Source organism: Amblyomma americanum, chromosome 4, assembly GCF_052857255.1.
Source record: "Amblyomma americanum isolate KBUSLIRL-KWMA chromosome 4, ASM5285725v1, whole genome shotgun sequence".
NCBI classification, from domain to species: domain Eukaryota; kingdom Metazoa; phylum Arthropoda; class Arachnida; order Ixodida; family Ixodidae; genus Amblyomma; species Amblyomma americanum.
The window spans coordinates 80,783,554-80,801,323 of NC_135500.1; the positions used below are offsets into that span (position 1 = coordinate 80,783,554).

A 17,770-nucleotide genomic window follows, 5' to 3' on the forward strand; every position below is an offset into this window, starting at 1 on the left:
CTTCATGAATGCAGGCCCTGTTTAGGTACCGCAGCCAGGGCAAGTAGTCATCAAAATTAACCTATTCAAACCTTAAATGAATGTTGCAGATTTTCCAACGAACCACTTACGTGCGAGCTTCAGTATGCGTGACGGGGAACGCACGGTCCCCTCCTCCGAGAATGTTCCGACGTCTAGTCTGATTTTCGCTTTCCAGAGCTTCGTGCCAGCCCTCGGCAACAGCGGCTCTCGGGAGTGCATGAGGCGAGAAACGGAACGCAAGTGCACGCCGTTAAGAACGCTGATTGTCGCCTCTGCGCGTTACTCTCGCTTCCGTACACGTGATTCTTCCAGGGAGCCGAAATTTCGCGCTCGTCACGTGCCATTCACTCTCGTGGGGGATGCAAGAAAATCTGGTTCGCCTTACAATCGGAGACTTGCTTTTTTCTTTTTTACAGTGAAAAAGAGGTGCGCTTAAAATCGAGTAAATAAAGTAAGTTCACGTATCAAGAACACGAAAATATCCTCTCGAGAACAGCTGCTTACGCTTTATACAGCATACTGCTTGGGCTAAATGCAGACTGGAGGACATCCATATTTCCTTTTGATGCAAAATGTAATATCCGCCGAAAAATGTACCTGTTCGTTCCCGGAGCGTCTGGGCCGGCGCCAACGTCCTGACGTAGGTTGAGAATGCTGCCATCTCCTGTTCGAGCCGAGCAACGACCAGATAGTCGTTGGCCGGTTTAAGGCCAGTGAGGAACACCGGATGTCCGTAGCCGTCGCCACCTTCGCCGGCCCTGAAGCTTCGCACAGAGTGATTGCCAGCGGTAGCGTCGTAGAGTTGCACATGGAGACGAGACAGCGCTGCTCCGAGGACATCCCTTCCGGCGTGTCCTCGACGGCGTGACGTGCACATCAGGGAGAAAGACGTGTCCGTGTAGTTGCCAACAGTGCAGTCTAGGCTGGAGAAGCGCTCATCTGCAATTTCGTAGGGAGAAAGACGAAAGAAGGCATGTTTGGGAGAACACTGATTATTGGTAGTGATAGCTACGTGTGAGTGCGCGCTGTCTACTGAAGCCGTTCCCGGCTCCGACATCGCCACCACATGTACGGAAGCACTCTGTTAAATCAGCTGTCACTTTCGACGTTTGATATCAGCAGGCTGCAATATACAAAAAAGGGGCTGAAATATTCTCACGCTTTCTGGTTTTTTCCCTCACTTAACGCTCGCTGCAGGACAGCTCCTTCGACTTGTGCAGGGTACAACAGATTTCCAGGTACTAATCTGTGGTTAGCAGATACGGAGTTTTAGAAGGGCTACTTTATGTGCAGGCTACGATATGGATGATGGCATCTGGGCCAGACCCGAACCGTGATTCCCTGAGACAGTACGCCTACAATGCGGCTGACGTCTAAGGCGTATAATCGTAATAATCATCACGCCAGATACCTTTGCAAAAAAGGAAAGGACTCTCCTGCTGATCTGTAATTAGCCCTGTTCCAAATTTCTTCCGCCCACCTGATTGTCCGTCGTCTCCTTCTACGTCGACGACCTCTTGAATCAACTAGATTATATTGAAGAACCGCCTGTTATCCGCTTTCCACATTTCATGCTCTGCCCGATTACGATTTCTCCTTAGGCTCCAGCTGAAATATTGACTAGAGTCTGTTCTCTAACCTATTCGGCGCTTTCTGTGTCTTATACAGTTACTCCTATTCGATTTTATTTCAATAGGTCGCTGGCTTGCCCTCAAATGGACTACAATAGGCATTTATTGCTCATTTTCTGCCCATCAAGCAAACGTGTGGAAGCCCTTACGTCTCAGCTGAAAGCTGAAGCGGCAGGGTTCCCGCTGCACGCCCACTGAGTTTCTCGCCCAGCAGGACAGCGTCGCGTGGAACAGGTACGTGTCCACCAGCAATTCCAGCCGGTGCGAATCCGCTTCTGACGGCCGCACATGGTCATCTCCGTCGGCGTGCTCTTCTGGCGCAGCTCCAAGCCGCATGTGGCGCCTCTTGCCAGCGTTGTCTTCGGCGACCCAGAAATAGCGCAGGCCCTCACCAGGATCCGCTGTCACGGGGCAGGTCACGTTCAGAGGCTCACCTGGTGCCGCAGCCAAGGTCGTGTCGCGTGCTTCGACGCATCGAGGGGCGTCTGCGGAGAGCAGACCGCGTGTGCCCAGTACTTCTAACTCCGATTGAACATTTTCTTTTTTCAAAAGGTGGGCGTGTTATTTCTGGTAAATTGTAATTTTGATTTTAATGCCGTGACGGCAGCTTGGCTAAAAGGCTTCAGCACCAACGTGCTCGTTAAGTGCTCTAGGTCGGTCAGACACCCACGTTTCTAAGCGGTGGCACCCAAGACAAGCTGATTTCTACGGCAACAATAAGCTTCTACCCATTGAAAAGCTGCTCGGCACGCAGCGGCCTTCGGAATATAATGCCACACCTATCGTATGCGGGGCGCATGACCAAATTTCTATGCTGCCGATCCAATACAAGAATTAAGGGTATAGACGAAGTTCATACCACGTGAAAATATATATAGTTCCGCAGGATTTACAAGGGTTTCGTGTACGGTTTCAATGTGATTTTCACATGATGTGAATCATATAGTATGGAGTCCGTATGTATTTGGACTTATCAGCATCCGTAAAGCCCATGTAGGCCCTGTGCGTTCGATGTGGTCTCTATATCAGCCTTAAGAGAAGAATACATGTTATGAGAATCGTCAAAGGGAACAGTTCACTAGGGGTTGTATGATGTCAGCATTCAATGAAGCCAAGGAAAGCATACGGAAATCTCGCTTCTTGCAAGAAGGGAATATGTTCTTAGGAATACACGCCGAATAGTAACCCACTTTCTGCGTCCGCACTTCGCGACCACACTTGTGCACTTGCACTGGAGAGTAGATGTGCGGATTGACCAAGGATGAGTGATAAGAACAGCAAGGGAGAGAAGACAGGGTCGGTAGAACACAGGGCTTCTTTGCACAATCTGCGACAATCTATTTCTGGTCCACTTCAAGGCTCAATTGCGCGGATGAGCCTCTAACATTTTCGTAGCGGGCGAGGTTAAAGAAGGAACTAACGGCCTAATGACTTTAGATTGAAGATAAGTTTAGGGAAAATAAGCTAATATATTTGGCTGCCCAAGTGCAAAAAGAGACGACTGAAGCAAGAAGCTCAGTCTGTAGAGCACCACGCATGACATGCCAAGGACATGAGTTAGAAACGCATCTGCGGCCTTTGGTTGTTTCTTTTCCTACTCCGTTGAAAACGGTCTCGAATTTAGTGTGGTTGTACAGGTAATTTCCTCCTTTCAAGACTGAGAGCCACGTGGGGCATCTAGAGTCAGCAAAACTACCGAATAACAAGGTATGCGTGATGAATTCATTCTATTGCGAGGGGCCCCCAGCTCAAGAGCATTGCCCGCTAAGGCATTCGGTCTGGAGTTTGGAATAGTTTTGAAGGTATTGTATTACTATCGGGTGGCCAGTAGACTATTCTATCCGGCAGTCGGGAGTGTAGAAACTCTATAGCGAATATAATGAAAATATAATGAAGGAATAAGGTGTAAAGCACAGTTTCCCTTAAACTTTTGGTATCTCCGTGCCTGTAATGGTATACTGACGAAGTGACAGTAAGGGATGGAGCCTGGTACATTCATTTCGATTATTCTCACCATATTGCGTGTTGCAATCGCGATCTTGGAAACTCTGTTGATTCGAAACTAAGGTAATCTACAGAGATACCCCGAAAAATATAGGTCATGAGCCATTCATCAATCACTTCCCGGCTTTTTCGCAGTCTCTGCTCAGATGCCGCACTCGCTGATAGTCCTCTATCGGAATGGGTGTTAAAGAGAAGGGAATAGATTGACAGATATTTGAAGACTTTTTCAACTTGGCAAGTTTGCGAACTGTATTAGTCCGGATTTAAAAGACTTCAGAACTGCTATCCCAACGAGCAGCTTAAAGTGAATATAAGAAATGCAATTAGCGCATTCAGAATAATCAATCGCATAACCGTCAGTGCTTTTCAGTTACCTGGTGTCCGTCAAGCCTAGCATACACTCAGTCAAGGCAGCATTCAAGTGATGTTAATGTTCAAGTGATGTTAAGTGATGTAAAGAAGAAAAAGAATCTCTTGGTAGATAAGCACTGACGACATATACACTTTTCCTTGGAATTCCTTCGGTACTCACGTCTCACACGGAGCTCGAGTGGCGCGCTCTCCGTCGTCTCTCCGTCGGCGCTCGTCACCCGGCACGTGTAGCGGCCGGAGTGAGTGACGTTCACTCCTCGGATGACTAGGTAGCGCGAGGTGACGAGTGCCTCATCCGTGAGTCCCTTCACCGGGTGTCCATCGCGGCGCCAGGAGACCTCGGTGACCTTGGAGGCGGCGAGTATCGAGCACTCCATGTACACGTCAGCCCCTTCGGTGATGTCGCTGGCGTTGAGACCCGCACCCAGCCGCACGCTCACCTCCGTCTTGTCTGCGCGGCGGTGAAGTGCACCGTTTCGTTGAAAACGCTTGGCCTGATTTTGTAGATTCGATCACGCCGGAGGTACGCCCAAGTTACGGGATTCCGAGTCAATTACGGAACCCAAGCATATGACATATTAACAACCGGCACTAATACATAGCGTAACACGCGATGTAGTGCCGCAGCGGCCAAGACGCGCTCACGTCGTTCTCATAACGTCAGTTGTGACTTCACATGAAGCTAATGAAAAAGAAAAGGTGCATATATTCCTCCGAGAAAGACGGTACGTAGGCAGCTATGCACCATTTCTTAAACTCCTCCTTCACATCACATACAATATGCAGCCCAAAGAGACCAATCCACTAATCGCTCTACGAGCACTTCCCACACTCAGTTCTTTTTAATGTATCCTCGTTTGCAGTGGCGAATTGAACTCTGTTTCTAGCGCATTTTTTTTTCTCGCTAATTAACATCTGGCGTCGAATAACCAGTGTGGCATGCAACAAGAGGAGTACACGAGGCGTTGTTTTTCACAACTACTAGCAGAGTGGAGTGTTTGCAAGTCCAGGTTATTGTCAGACAGGTAGAAACTCAATTAGGAAAGGTCGTCAAAATATCAGCAAGTAGAAACTTTGCGGCAATTTATTCAACATACTCCTTCTTCAACGTTGCAGTTTGCCGAGCGGTGTATAAAACACATCTCTTGAGCGCTATAATAACGTTATAGAATTGCAGACTCATCATTACCAAGAGTTCGTAACAAGCATTTCTAGTGCATTTCGCAGCCACCACGTGACGCATGGCTTTATACTTACAAAAGTAACGCGTTGGCAACATCCATGGCGTAACAAAGATAGGAAAAGGCTGGTAATGAGCGACATTCCTGGTAATGAGCGACATTCCTGGAGTTGTAGCTTACGCTCCACCATCTTTGCCCTTAAGCTCTCACTCACGTGACGTGTCCATCTTGATGAAGTGGCTCATCACCCCAAAGTTCTCGGGCAGGTTGCCGTTGGTAGCACGGCATTCCAGCAGCCTTCCGGACTGCACTGTTTGAGGCACGAAGAGCATGCTGATCGTAACGTTGCCCTGCGCCACGCTGCGGCTTAACGCCGGCTCCACGGGTCTCCCGTCCAAAAACCAGGTTATGTTTGCAGGAGGCCGGCTTCCGCTGGCTTCGCACTCGAAGCTTCTCGATGCGGATGGTAGTCGGGATGCTTCTAGCGAAGCCAAAGCCGCAGTCCTGTTTTGATCCCCTGCGCCTACCGGCACGGGACCCAACTCAAACGGTGTAGTCATTGTTGGTGGTGAGAAAAGCTCGGATGCCTCGGTGAATGCCATCGAATGAGATGCATTCAACTTCTGGAGGGGCCAGCTCCATGTAGTCACGGCCGTGGGTGCCACTGCGGGGGTAAAGCAGGTATCGCCGTCACAACTCTCATTGTTTGTATAAAGATCCGCAATGCGGTAAACAAGAGTGCCCGAAATGCAACTACAGTGCTGCTGTTTCAGCGCGCAGCCATTGCTTTGGCAAGCAGATGAGTGTTCCTCCTGGTTGGTGAAAGCTGCGATACAACGACCCTTTTTTCACATTTAAGGCATGCTTGTATTTGAGAGATCGCGGTTTATTTTCATTCGGAAAAGGCTACCTAGCTTCAAAGGTGCAGAAAGAATCAAACGGAACACATTCCGCACTTCTAATCCAAATCACTTCTTGCCAGCTTAAAATCCCGAATTTTGGCTTGCGCACTTATCACTGGTGTAATTTCTTATGAACACGGAATATATCTTGATTTGTTCAAGTACAGACGTGATTGCATTAAGAAAAAAAAAAACAGCCGGCTACGTATGCTTAGTTGCTCCGCCACATTTGTGATGAGGGCCCTACAAATGTAACAAGCAGAAATAAATGATATTATTTTATATGCACACTCAGGTTGTCTGCGAATTCGAGTTAATTTTCGGCACTTCAAGGCTAATAAGCTGCCATGCTCCCACCAGAAACAGAAATTGTAATTTATGCAAAGCTGTGAGGAGAGATAAAAACAGTTTATTAAAGAGAAACTTAGGGATGGCACGATTAGTGAAAATTTTGCCGGTTCCTATGAATAAAGAGAAAGGAAGGATAGTAAAAGAAACTCAAAGGTGAGTGATACTGGCGGGAAGTTATTTCGGGGAGGGAGTGGAAAATACTATTTTTATAGGATAGGCAGGCAAGTATATGTACTGTCTCTAAACCATAATTCCCCCTAATTTTTCGTAAGTGACGGCAAAAGTGAGGTTTTAAACCAAGAGTACTGATATAAAATTTTTGAAGCGACAAACAACTTGACGAAGAAAATACACGAATTTCAAAAATCTTTATCTGCCGATGACAATGGGACGTTCAGTTTACGCAGACTTCACGTGCAATAGAAAGAGCGATAAAAAATAGTTATCAAATTTCCCGTTCAGCTGCTTCGTACGAAGAGTAAATGTAGAGTCATTGTTTATTCACAAACTGCTTTGTGTCAACAAAAGTGCCGCTTGTACTCGCGGGCAAGCAATATTTATATATTTACATTTCCTCACAAAATGTTGCTTTTCCTTATAAATCTCTTGTGAGTAGGGTTAACCCCCCTGGCTTTTCTGAATTAGTGAAGAGGACACACGTGCTTGATAATGAATTGAAAACCAGCAAGACATCGGAACATTATGTATAAAAATTAAACAGGTGACCAAAGTATTTGGGGATGTACAGTGTGCCACAATCTTTCACGAGTTCGCACGAACTGCTCTAACTGCCATCCAGTAGCTTGTATTTTGGTTTCTTTTTTTCTGCAGTTTCAGGAAACACTCTATTTTCACTGTCAATGGCCTGCACTCTCTAACTTCTTGTAATTGTTTGCATCTTGAACATTTAAGAGTTTTTTGTGCACTGCCTCCCCCGCCCCCCTTTTCGCTACATTTTTCGTGTTCCCAGTGGCGTCGTTTGAAATCTCAATTCTGTCTCCCCTCTTCCTAAAATCTCACTCTCCTCTCTGTTCTCTGCATCTGAAGAAGTTGTGCCTTTCCTCGTGGCGGTTATCTGCCTTTTTCATCCCAGTTTTTATTTTGAGTGTTTGTGTTCACGTTTCGAAACTCCATGTGACCGAACTTCTGTCCGAAAGTTAAAGCTGTAGCACTGAATGCTCGCACGAAGTCAGACCATACTTGGCTACAAAACAGAATAGCCGACGAGAAAAATATTTTGTACGCCAACTGTGTTTGCTGCGCGTGAGATTGGAAGCCGCTTTGTATTAATGGCGTAAATATGGCCAACTGGTCTGGGAGAGCACAGCCGGGGTGCGAGACCATGCTGAAAACGAAACCTGACGCCACATACTCCCGCCATTCAAAATTCAGTTTACTCGTATTCTTTTTCGGTCCGCTTTGTAAATCAATACACAGCTCAATGCAGCTTTCCTGTGCTATTAAGAGCAGTCTCGGCAGTATTGCGGGATCAGTTTGGTATCTTAGCTAATATAACAGGCGCAACTGAAAGTTACACTGGAAGCAGACGTATCCACACTCTGGAAAATTATGCGCGTGCCAGCTGCTGTCGAGCTGCTTGCGGGCAATGGCCTCTATTAACATTTGTTTGCCTGGATACAGAGTGAAAGCAGAGAATAAACGCTCCACATCCATGCATGTTTGGGTCTTCAAGGAGCCTTTTTAAAAACTACATCTTCGACGAGGAAGTGGTTCGCGGTTCTGCGATTTAACATAATTTCTACCAAGTATCACGCAGGCACGAATACTTACTTCCTCTTTGTGCGCACTCGAGATAAACACAGCTCACGTTTTTCGAACTCCTCGCGTGCACGTCAATGTACATCGACCTATGGCAACTGCGATTCATTTGGTATTGGTTACACTTACTATATGTACACTGATTTTACATTACGCATTGCAACCCTCCACTTGTGCTTTCATTTTTGTAATCATGTGTTTTGCTCGTGCGAGAGCGTGTCGATCTCGTAGCGTAACCGCGTAAATGGGCTCGAGCAATCCGCGCTTGAGTGCAAGCTCGGTTTATTACTGCTATGAAAGTGCCACGCCCTATTTTGCACAGTAGCCCGTAATTCCACGCTCCGTGACTCCCACGTGCCTGACGAAGTAAACCCTTCCCACATTTTTATCCCGAACGTTGGCCATTATGATGTCTTTTGCAAGTAGCAATTATTTTCGTTCTGATGAATGGCCTTGAAAGCAAGAATGCTGGAGGTAATGTTTAGAAGAGAGCAGAGTGAGTCAGCGAACAAAACGAGTTAATGACATTCTATTTGAAACCAAAACGAAGGAACGACTTTGGGCCGGCCTTACAATCCGAAGGCAAGATAAGTAAGCTCACGAAGTAGATTCCAAGATAGGGCAAGCGCAGTGGGGGGAGTCAGAGAGTGAGGAGTTCGGATAAGGTTAGAAGTTTGCGGGGGTGAGGTTACCGCAGCTGGCACAGGAGAGGAATAATTGCACGGATTTAGGAAAGGGGTTGATAGTAATGATGATTGTCAGCCTTGATGAATTTTCTTGAGGCCTCTGCGTATCCTTTTAGTCCTTGCGTTTAGGCACTACGCTACATTAGTGAAATTTCGGGGGAGTTTGAGCAACCTCCTTGATTCCGTTGTGACATTCCGTGTGTGATACGAGGATCCACGTTCGACGGCGCGGCGTAGACGGGGAACCGTGACAGCGGCATCATCAATTGCCCAGCCATGCTCTTTGAGTGACGACCGGAAAAACCGGTCCCGCCGCCGCCCCGGGGAAACAGGCTTTGTCCTCCCCAATTTCCGGTTGCATTCCAGGACAGGGGAGCTGTCAGCGGGCCAGAGCGCGCCGTACCACAGCCGACGCTATGCGAAACCGCGAAGACGACATTCTTTCCCTCCCCCCCTTTGTCGTGGGCTATCGCCGGGAAGGCACCCACAGCTTCCCAGAAGGGCCGCGACGGACACCTGTCATGGCGGACAGGCAGTACTCGCCAAGAATGTGGAAAGACAGGCGCTAGTGAATTAGCTCCGAAGAGAGAGCCTGTGTATACTCTCACTTGAGAGAGAGTGGCGGCGTTTTTGTTGTTTATTTAGTCTGTATTGTTAACAGACTCTGGGGTCGAGGCTAAGCCCAGCCCAAGGGGTGGTCCCCATCTCGCATGTTATTTTGGATTGGAGAATTGATGCTTTGGGCGGGCCACTGGAAATGACCGCCCTTAGTCCTTTGTTAATCAAGTGCTTAAAAGCGCATGTAAACGGATGCAGTTCAGTCTGAGCTGGGGCTCCATGCTTAGCATGTAATGTGATGCTACTTAGGCACTAACCTGCCCGGTCGATGAGTAAAGTAGTGCAAAGTTTGTTCTGTTGTAAAATTATGCTCTGCTGTCATCATCTACAAGCTCGCCTCCTGTTCATCTTCCAAGCCGAACGACACTAGAGGAAGGGTTTGTGAACCATCCTCGAAGAAACGGAAGAAGAACGCTCAGGACGACATCGTTCGCCAAGAGGGCCTTCAGCGCCGAAGCCCGACGGCGTGCAGCTTCTGCCAGCAACCGCTCGAGCCCAACTCCGGAGCCACTCCATCGCCCCCATGAAGTCGTCGGCACGTAAGCTCGGACGCCCCAGCCTCTGATGTATAATCTTAATCCTGTGTAATTATTGAATATACCTGTTTGTTTAAACTGAGCCATACGGTGTCTCTTTGCCTCTCCGTCCCGTGTGGACCTGCGCATTATGGGGGTCATCACACTGGTGTCAGAAGTGGGGTTCGCCTCGGTCACCGAGGGCGACGCAGCGCAAGGCTCGCTAGGCAGCGACGCGGCGTTCGTCGTAACATCAACGCCGCTGTCACTGCCGCAGCCGACGCTGTGCGCCTGCCTAGACTCCGACGGCGGAGGCTCGCTCGCCTGGATCGCGACGGAAGACGACATTCGGCTCGAGCTGACCGACAACTTGCTGCGCATACGGCGGGACTGGCTCGCCGCCTCGTGCTGGAAGAAGTCCTCGACGTCCAAGGCAGGCATGACGGGCTCCATCCTCTCGGCCGACTTAAGCAGGCCGGCCAACTGCAACGGCATGGCGTTCCAGCAGTTGAGAACACTGCAGTTGACGGGAAGCCTGAAGGAGAAGCCCGAGAGGCCCTCGAGGAACTGCTTCACGATGTCCGGCTGTTCGCGGTCGGCCATGTACGCAGTCTGGCGGTAGTAACAGCGCAGCGTCTTGCGGTCCTGGAGCATGGCCTCGACGTAGCTGACCAGCAGAGATTCGTTGAGGGCGAGCCGCAGCCAAGCCCTACAGCGACCGATGTCCGTGCTGATCTGGTTGAGGGCGCCGATTTGGGCTAAGACGTCCTTGTGCGAGTAAACCATTGCCACCGGCCAGAAGTCCGGCGTCGGAGACCTGTCGGAACCGCTGTTGCTGAACACGCTCGACATTTTCTTGACGATGTTGTCCTTCAGACCATGGATGAAGATGGCCTCCAGACAGAAGCATACCCGGGAGACCGCTTCGCCGCCCGTGACAACGGGCTCCGCGTTGACGAGTTCCTGCTGCAAGTCGCGCACGCAGCTAGCGAGTTGTTTTGTTAGCGTGCGTTTGATGACTATGTCCCGCGCCGCTTCCTCGATGGTCGGGGACGTCGCCTTTTTCCACAGCGGAACCATTTTGACAGTGAGCACGTCGTGTATAGTTAAACGCGAATACTAATGCGACGGCCCTTCCGCATTTCGCTTAACTGTCCTGCGACAACAACGTAGCCCGCATGTAACGTAAGCGTGGTCTATTTATTTTCGTCCAGTTTGGACTAGAAAGGAGAGGCTTGGGTGCTGAGTTTCATGTTTTTCTGTAAAAGAAGATCAGTGCTGCCCCTGGAGACGCCAGTATTGACAGCGGAGGCATATGGTGTTGTGCAGTGGTGTTGAGTGCAGCGAAAAGTGTTTTGTCGGACGCACTGTGCGAGGCGATTCAGAAAGACAAGGGGAGCTGCGTGGACTCAAATGTTCGGAGAACATTCTTCTGGAGGGTGAGCGAGTGTGACATTCCGTGTGTGATACGAGGATCCACGTTCGACGGCGCGGCGTAGACGGGGAACCGTGACAGCGGCATCATCAATTGCCCAGCCATGCTCTTTGAGTGACGACCGGAAAAACCGGTCCCGCCGCCGCCCCGGGGAAACAGGCTTTGTCCTCCCCAATTTCCGGTTGCATTCCAGGACAGGGGAGCTGTCAGCGGGCCAGAGCGCGCCGTACCACAGCCGACGCTATGCGAAACCGCGAAGACGACATTCTTTCCCTCCCCCCCTTTGTCGTGGGCTATCGCCGGGAAGGCACCCACAGCTTCCCAGAAGGGCCGCGACGGACACCTGTCATGGCGGACAGGCAGTACTCGCCAAGAATGTGGAAAGACAGGCGCTAGTGAATTAGCTCCGAAGAGAGAGCCTGTGTATACTCTCACTTGAGAGAGAGTGGTGGCGTTTTTGTTGTTTATTTAGTCTGTATTGTTAACAGACTCTGGGGTCGAGGCTAAGCCCAGCCCAAGGGGTGGTCCCCATCTCGCATGTTATTTTGGATTGGAGAATTGATGCTTTGGGCGGGCCACTGGAAATGACCGCCCTTAGTCCTTTGTTAATCAAGTGCTTAAAAGCGCATGTAAACGGATGCAGTTCAGTCTGAGCTGGGGCTCCATGCTTAGCATGTAATGTGATGCTACTTAGGCACTAACCTGCCCGGTCGATGAGTAAAGTAGTGCAAAGTTTGTTCTGTTGTAAAATTATGCTCTGCTGTCATCATCTACAAGCTCGCCTCCTGTTCATCTTCCAAGCCGAACGACACTAGAGGAAGGGTTTGTGAACCATCCTCGAAGAAACGGAAGAAGAACGCTCAGGACGACATCGTTCGCCAAGAGGGCCTTCAGCGCCGAAGCCCGACGGCGTGCAGCTTCTGCCAGCAACCGCTCGAGCCCAACTCCGGAGCCACTCCATCGCCCCCATGAAGTCGTCGGCACGTAAGCTCGGACGCCCCAGCCTCTGATGTATAATCTTAATCCTGTGTAATTATTGAATATACTTGTTTGTTTAATAATAATAGCAGTACAGGCACCACAGCTCTTGAAGAGAACACAGGGTTCACACTTAAGAACAAATTTAGATATACTTCTGCTTCTCTCATAAAAATACCTCAAGGAAATTATGTTTTCAGAGAAATACTCCGAAGAAAAAGGAACAAAAAAGATTTACCTAAAAATTTTGCATAATTATGGAGAATGTAGTAAAATGTGGCCTTCCACGAGTCTGGTATTCCTACGCGCATGGTGTCATACATGCATCTAAGGACTCATGCAGGAACGCGCAGATTCTTCGGGCACTTACGAAACATGTCGACGAGCACTGTCACTGACGCTGGGAAAGAGACGTCACTGGCTGCTGCGCAGGTCAGGTTCGAGTGGAGGTGGCCGCGACGCAGTGGTCCCAAAGTGACGAGGCTCTTCCAGCCACCCTTGGATGTCGCCACTGTCCCATGGGCCGTTCTGAGTTTCGCGCCGTCATGATACCATGTCAGCGTCAGGTCGTGGTCGCCTGGACGGACGTTGGGCAGGCATACCCAACATTAAGACTACGGGAGTAGTGCGGCCGAGCTCAGAAGACACGAGAATTATACGAAACTGCTACGTCATTGCCGACATGGACTCACAGGACTCACATGGACTCGCGGATAGTCGGTATGCAGACGTAGAAGGAATGTTTAGTTGGTCAGCTTCAGTAGTGCGGCCGAGCTCAGAAGACACGAGAATTATACGAAACTGCTACGTCATTGCCGACATGGACACACAGGACTCACATGGACTTGCGGAAAGTCGGTATGTAGACATAGAAGGAATGTTTAGTTGGTCAGCTTCTAGTAGAGTTGGAAATAAGCAATATCTTGAATATCGACAAGAGTTTACTCACAGTACATTTTTTAAATCCACGACCTACTCCTCAACTTAATCGTCACGCCGGTTGAGACTCTCACTCCGGCGGTGGACCCCCTTGGCAACGTAGTCTGCAATAAACGCTGCCACTTTATGTAAAGCCATGCCATGATAGTGTCCTGACGTTGCCTGTTTGAGGTTAAGCGCCACCATTCCAACCCTTCCTTCAACGTCAGAAACAAAAGCTCTTGCGAAATTCGCGAGAAAACGCGACCCGGTAACCGAGCATTGCGAAGACAAAGAACCATAGAGTCAACCTAGAAAGAACCACCGCCATCGTAACCGGAACCAATGACCGATAAGGACCCCTGGACTTGTTCCCGATGGATCGTTTAATGCGGTAAACTGTGCCTTGGAAAGAAATTTAGAATATCCTTGACGTATATTGTATGGTAGCAGAGGTGCTGTTGAATCAGCATATTCCGCTTTCTACAGCGTCAGATATTGCGTCCACACGGCCCATAGCAGCTACAGGGTATGCTTAGGGGGATAGGCGCGGTCTTTATGTCGCAGTAAGTCAACAGAGAGATTCGAAGAAACTGAGCCACGATGAAATAACAATATACTTTTATACCAGGTGTCACTAGGATAACTTACATGTCTCCACTTCGCAGGTTAGCCTTGCGGCGTCTCCTTCTGCAAAAGGGCCAGCCGCAGTCAGCAGTGTGGCGCCGTCGACGTCCTTGATGACGGGAGGGCACGCCTGCGCTGTTGACGAACGAAAGGCAGAAGAGCGCAGGCATCTTGCGGCACGAAGTAAAGCACGGTGAAACCAACGCTGCCGTGTGAAAGCCACAGCGGTGCCGTTTCAGTTCCATCCATTTTATTTCTGGTCATCAAGACCTTTTTACGCATGTAAAAATATGTCATGTTCATTGGCATTTGTAACGGTTCAGACACAAGCAGCTCATTTATCCATACTGCGATAGTTACCTTCAGATAGAGTCATGCGTGAATGAAAGACTGTTGGCAAGACGTTCGCCTAGAATTATGAGCTTTTCTTGGTCGTGCCTAAATAGTGATCCCGCCAAAAAAACGACGTGTCAATAATAATAATAATTGGTTTTTGGGGGAAAGTAAATGGCGCAGTATCTGTCTCATATACCGTTGGACACCTGAACCGCGCCGTAAGGGAAGGGATAAAGGAGGGAGTGAAAGAAAGGGGTGCCGTAGTGGAGGGCTCCGGAATAATTTGTACCACCTGGGGATCTTTAACGTGCACTGACATCGCACAGCACACGGGTGCCTGTTGCGTTTTGCCTCCATAAAAACGCAGCCGCCGCGGTTGGGTTCGAACCCGGAACTCCGGATCAGTAGCCGAGCACCCTACTGATCCGGAGTTCCCGGGTTCGAACCCGACCGCGGTACCCGCCTCGGTGGGCCAGTGGTTAGCGCACTTGGCTACCGACGTTTGGCAGGCCACATTTCGGGGTTATTAAGTTATTTAGAATTAATGTACACGTGCTTATCCTTCAAACTGGAAAGAGCCCCATGGGACTTGATGTAAGACGCATCACTTTCCTCTTGCATATCTTTAACCGAATTCGCATGGTATCACCGCGACGGCCTAGTTTTTTTAACGTCCGTATCGTACGTGGGAGGTTCGGTACTCGATACGCATGGGCGCTGGCTACCCACTGGTCTTGAGATAAGTAAAAGCCTTCCACTGGTGTGGCGCTAGGCCAAAATTGGGAGGAACGGTGGGGAAAAATGGGCCTTTCGCACAACTCGTTAAGGCCAAACACACGTAGTCATGGTGTTTTTCGGCCAACCTGTCTTTGTGCCATAAGATTTGGAGCATCATTATCACACTCGAATTAGAGCGGATATGTCATTTTCGAAGTGCTATTTCTTTTTACTCAGCCAGACGTGCACGCTGTAGAGCAACGACCTAAAGCTAATATGGACAGAGGAACGAATTGCTTAGTAGATGGCTACAGTAAGAGCACTACGTAACAAACTTCACCGATATTAAACAAAATCGACGATGTGGTGCAATAAACATGCAGTACATGCGGTGCATGCGCAATAGGACGCTTGGGGGTATAAGGGGTGTAGAAAAACATCAAGCATGCCTCTTTATGGCTGTAATGTATTGCTTCAATTCTGTAAATTTCAGCGCTGCTAACAATTTTTTAAAGAAGCGGGGAGTTTGTAAATAAAACGAACGTTCAATGGTAGCACTTATTTTCATTCGAGGAGTGGGCCGCCGGACCGGTTAAGCGCGCCTAAAGAATGGCTTTGGCGTTTCGAATTCGGCAACAGCTGCTCTCTGTATAACTTTCGACGAGCTGAACGGCTTGCAGAGAGCAGGTTAACAGGTTACGCTCACGTTACGTTAGGTTAGATGCAGAAACCTTCTTCCTAAGTGCTATTCCTTTTAAGGAAGTAAACGAGCAACTGCAATCAGGGAGTCATTGCTGTGCATTATATTTTTAAAAAGAAAACTACCGAAATACGTTCTGTTACAGCAGAAAATATTCCTTTTGCTGCACTGTCCCAGGCGACGCTAGCGCTATTCCAACACTACAGGCCCCGTTCGCGCGGCCAATGTTCCCTGATGCTAATTCTGCTCGGAGCCAAACACAATTATTCCATCAAATACCTTTCGTTCGAGTATCGTTTTCTGCTCCAGGGCGTGGTTACAGTAGGGTAAAACATTTCGTGCTTTTGGGTGGCCGCGGAGCCAGGATATTTCACTGTCTGCCGAACAGATGATTAGATGCTAACTAATGCATACCGCATAGCCCGCAAGTGGTTGGGTCTTGAAGCGCGCCGACCTGCGTCGTACTGACATTTTTGCTCACGCGTCTCATCGCCTCATGGCGTTCGTTGTCCGCAACATGTGCTGTTTCAATTATGCAGACGGGTAGGAGGGCCCGATGGTTAACTCTGATTACAGAAGCCTAAATAAGAAAGAAAAACAGTGCATTCTAAAAATATACAAAGCTTTCAATACTCTCTCTGGGCCAGGAGAGGAACGTTTCTTGAAACACGCTGTCAGCTGTTTTGTGTAAAATGAAAAAAGATGTTTCATTAACTCATGTTCCAAAGCACCAAAGTGGAAGTCTCCTTAACTAAGTTTTTATTGGTCCTCCTTTTCCGCATTAAGCTTTCAAAAACAAGACATTGCATTCTTTTGCTATAGGAAAGAAGTGTTCCAGCTCCTGTTTTTGTTCGCCGGCTTTTAATGTCTGCTCGAATAATATTTATTTTATCGCTCCTGATAGAGAACAGCTCTGCTGCAATAACAAAACCTGCGTCATAGTTTTAAGCCTCTTCTTTGCCTGTCTTGCCTTTCAATTACTCGAAGTTTCACGCCTATTCAACATCATGCCTGCACTTGACAAGCCTGCCTCAGAGCTTTATATCCCCAAGATATTTTTCCCCAAGATCTAATCTCTGTTCCTTCTAATTACTTTCGTCAAGGACAAACGCTTTGGTGCTGTGTGTGTGCGTGCATCTGCATATGCTGCTGCGCTTTCTACAACACCACCTAAATTTAGCACCTCTAAGTTTAAATCTCTAGTTTTACAATTTTTTTTCTAAAATTTATAAATGAACGGTAAGAGGTAAGTCACAGGAAGAGGGCCCTCTCTTTTTATTTACGCTCTTCAAAAACATTGCAGTGCGGAAATCTTTTTTTTTTTCAGCATATTTGGCAACTCTAGTCAAGTGAGTAAACGAGGGAGACAGGAAAAAATGTGGACAGCGAAAGACAATGACATTGATGTTTCCGCACAGCAGACGGTTTTGTGTCGCGCAACAGCACGACGTTGGACAGTTGAGTGAGTGTTTAGTAATGCACACAGCTAATACTCAAGCAGAAATCCGATGCGACATTATCATTTATTTTTTCTCGCTCAGATTTATAATAGAGTACAGGCTTAAGTAGCAAGCATTTTAAAAGATGCAGAATTAACCCCTTTGTGTCTAACGTCCTATATGTAGGACACGGCATTGCTGCGCAGTAACTCAGTGAAATTTCCTCATTTCATGGAACCGCGCCGACTCTAATGGTGCAGCGTGTAAAATCTTGCGCCTGCTAACGTAGGTTCAAGGCGGTCTAAACTTTCCCTTTGCAGGAGTTGTGTGGTGCACCTTCAGTTTTGTACATTGTGTGCGTTCAGCAAGATGCGTCAGTCTTCTCTAAACACCATTTTTGAAATTCGACCGCATCGACTGCATCAATATTTTTGAAGAAAAACATTTTTTGCCTAATTTCATGTGGCAACTGCCGCTGTGGCAATTGCCGCGCGCGATCAGAAATATGACGTTAACGTCGATGTCAAACATTTGGAGCTTTCTCGCGCGTAACAGGCAGC

The 17,770-nt window shown here is 48.4% G+C and overlaps 2 protein-coding genes across 2 annotated transcripts in view; both read right to left on the bottom strand.

Moving 5' to 3' along the window:
- Positions 1 to 17,770, bottom strand: part of LOC144129609 (uncharacterized) — an 85,981-nt gene that overhangs the window by 1,373 nt on the left and 66,838 nt on the right. The window contains exons 3-8 of the mRNA XM_077663731.1: positions 14,043 to 14,153; positions 12,844 to 13,050; positions 5,424 to 5,873; positions 4,189 to 4,479; positions 1,802 to 2,137; positions 619 to 960 (exon numbers count right to left, since the gene is read on the bottom strand). Coding sequence (XP_077519857.1) covers positions 619 to 960; positions 1,802 to 2,137; positions 4,189 to 4,479; positions 5,424 to 5,873; positions 12,844 to 13,050; positions 14,043 to 14,153 — 1,737 coding nt within the window. The remainder of the gene's footprint in view (positions 1 to 618; positions 961 to 1,801; positions 2,138 to 4,188; positions 4,480 to 5,423; positions 5,874 to 12,843; positions 13,051 to 14,042; positions 14,154 to 17,770) is intronic.
- On the bottom strand, positions 7,969 to 11,233 carry LOC144127675 (pleckstrin homology domain-containing family M member 1-like). Its single transcript, XM_077660612.1, has 2 exons — positions 10,228 to 11,233; positions 7,969 to 8,093 (listed from the first exon to the last, which is right to left on the bottom strand). Exons 1-2 carry the CDS (start codon positions 11,138 to 11,140, stop codon positions 7,969 to 7,971), a joined length of 1,038 nt encoding a protein of 345 aa, XP_077516738.1. The 5' UTR covers positions 11,141 to 11,233.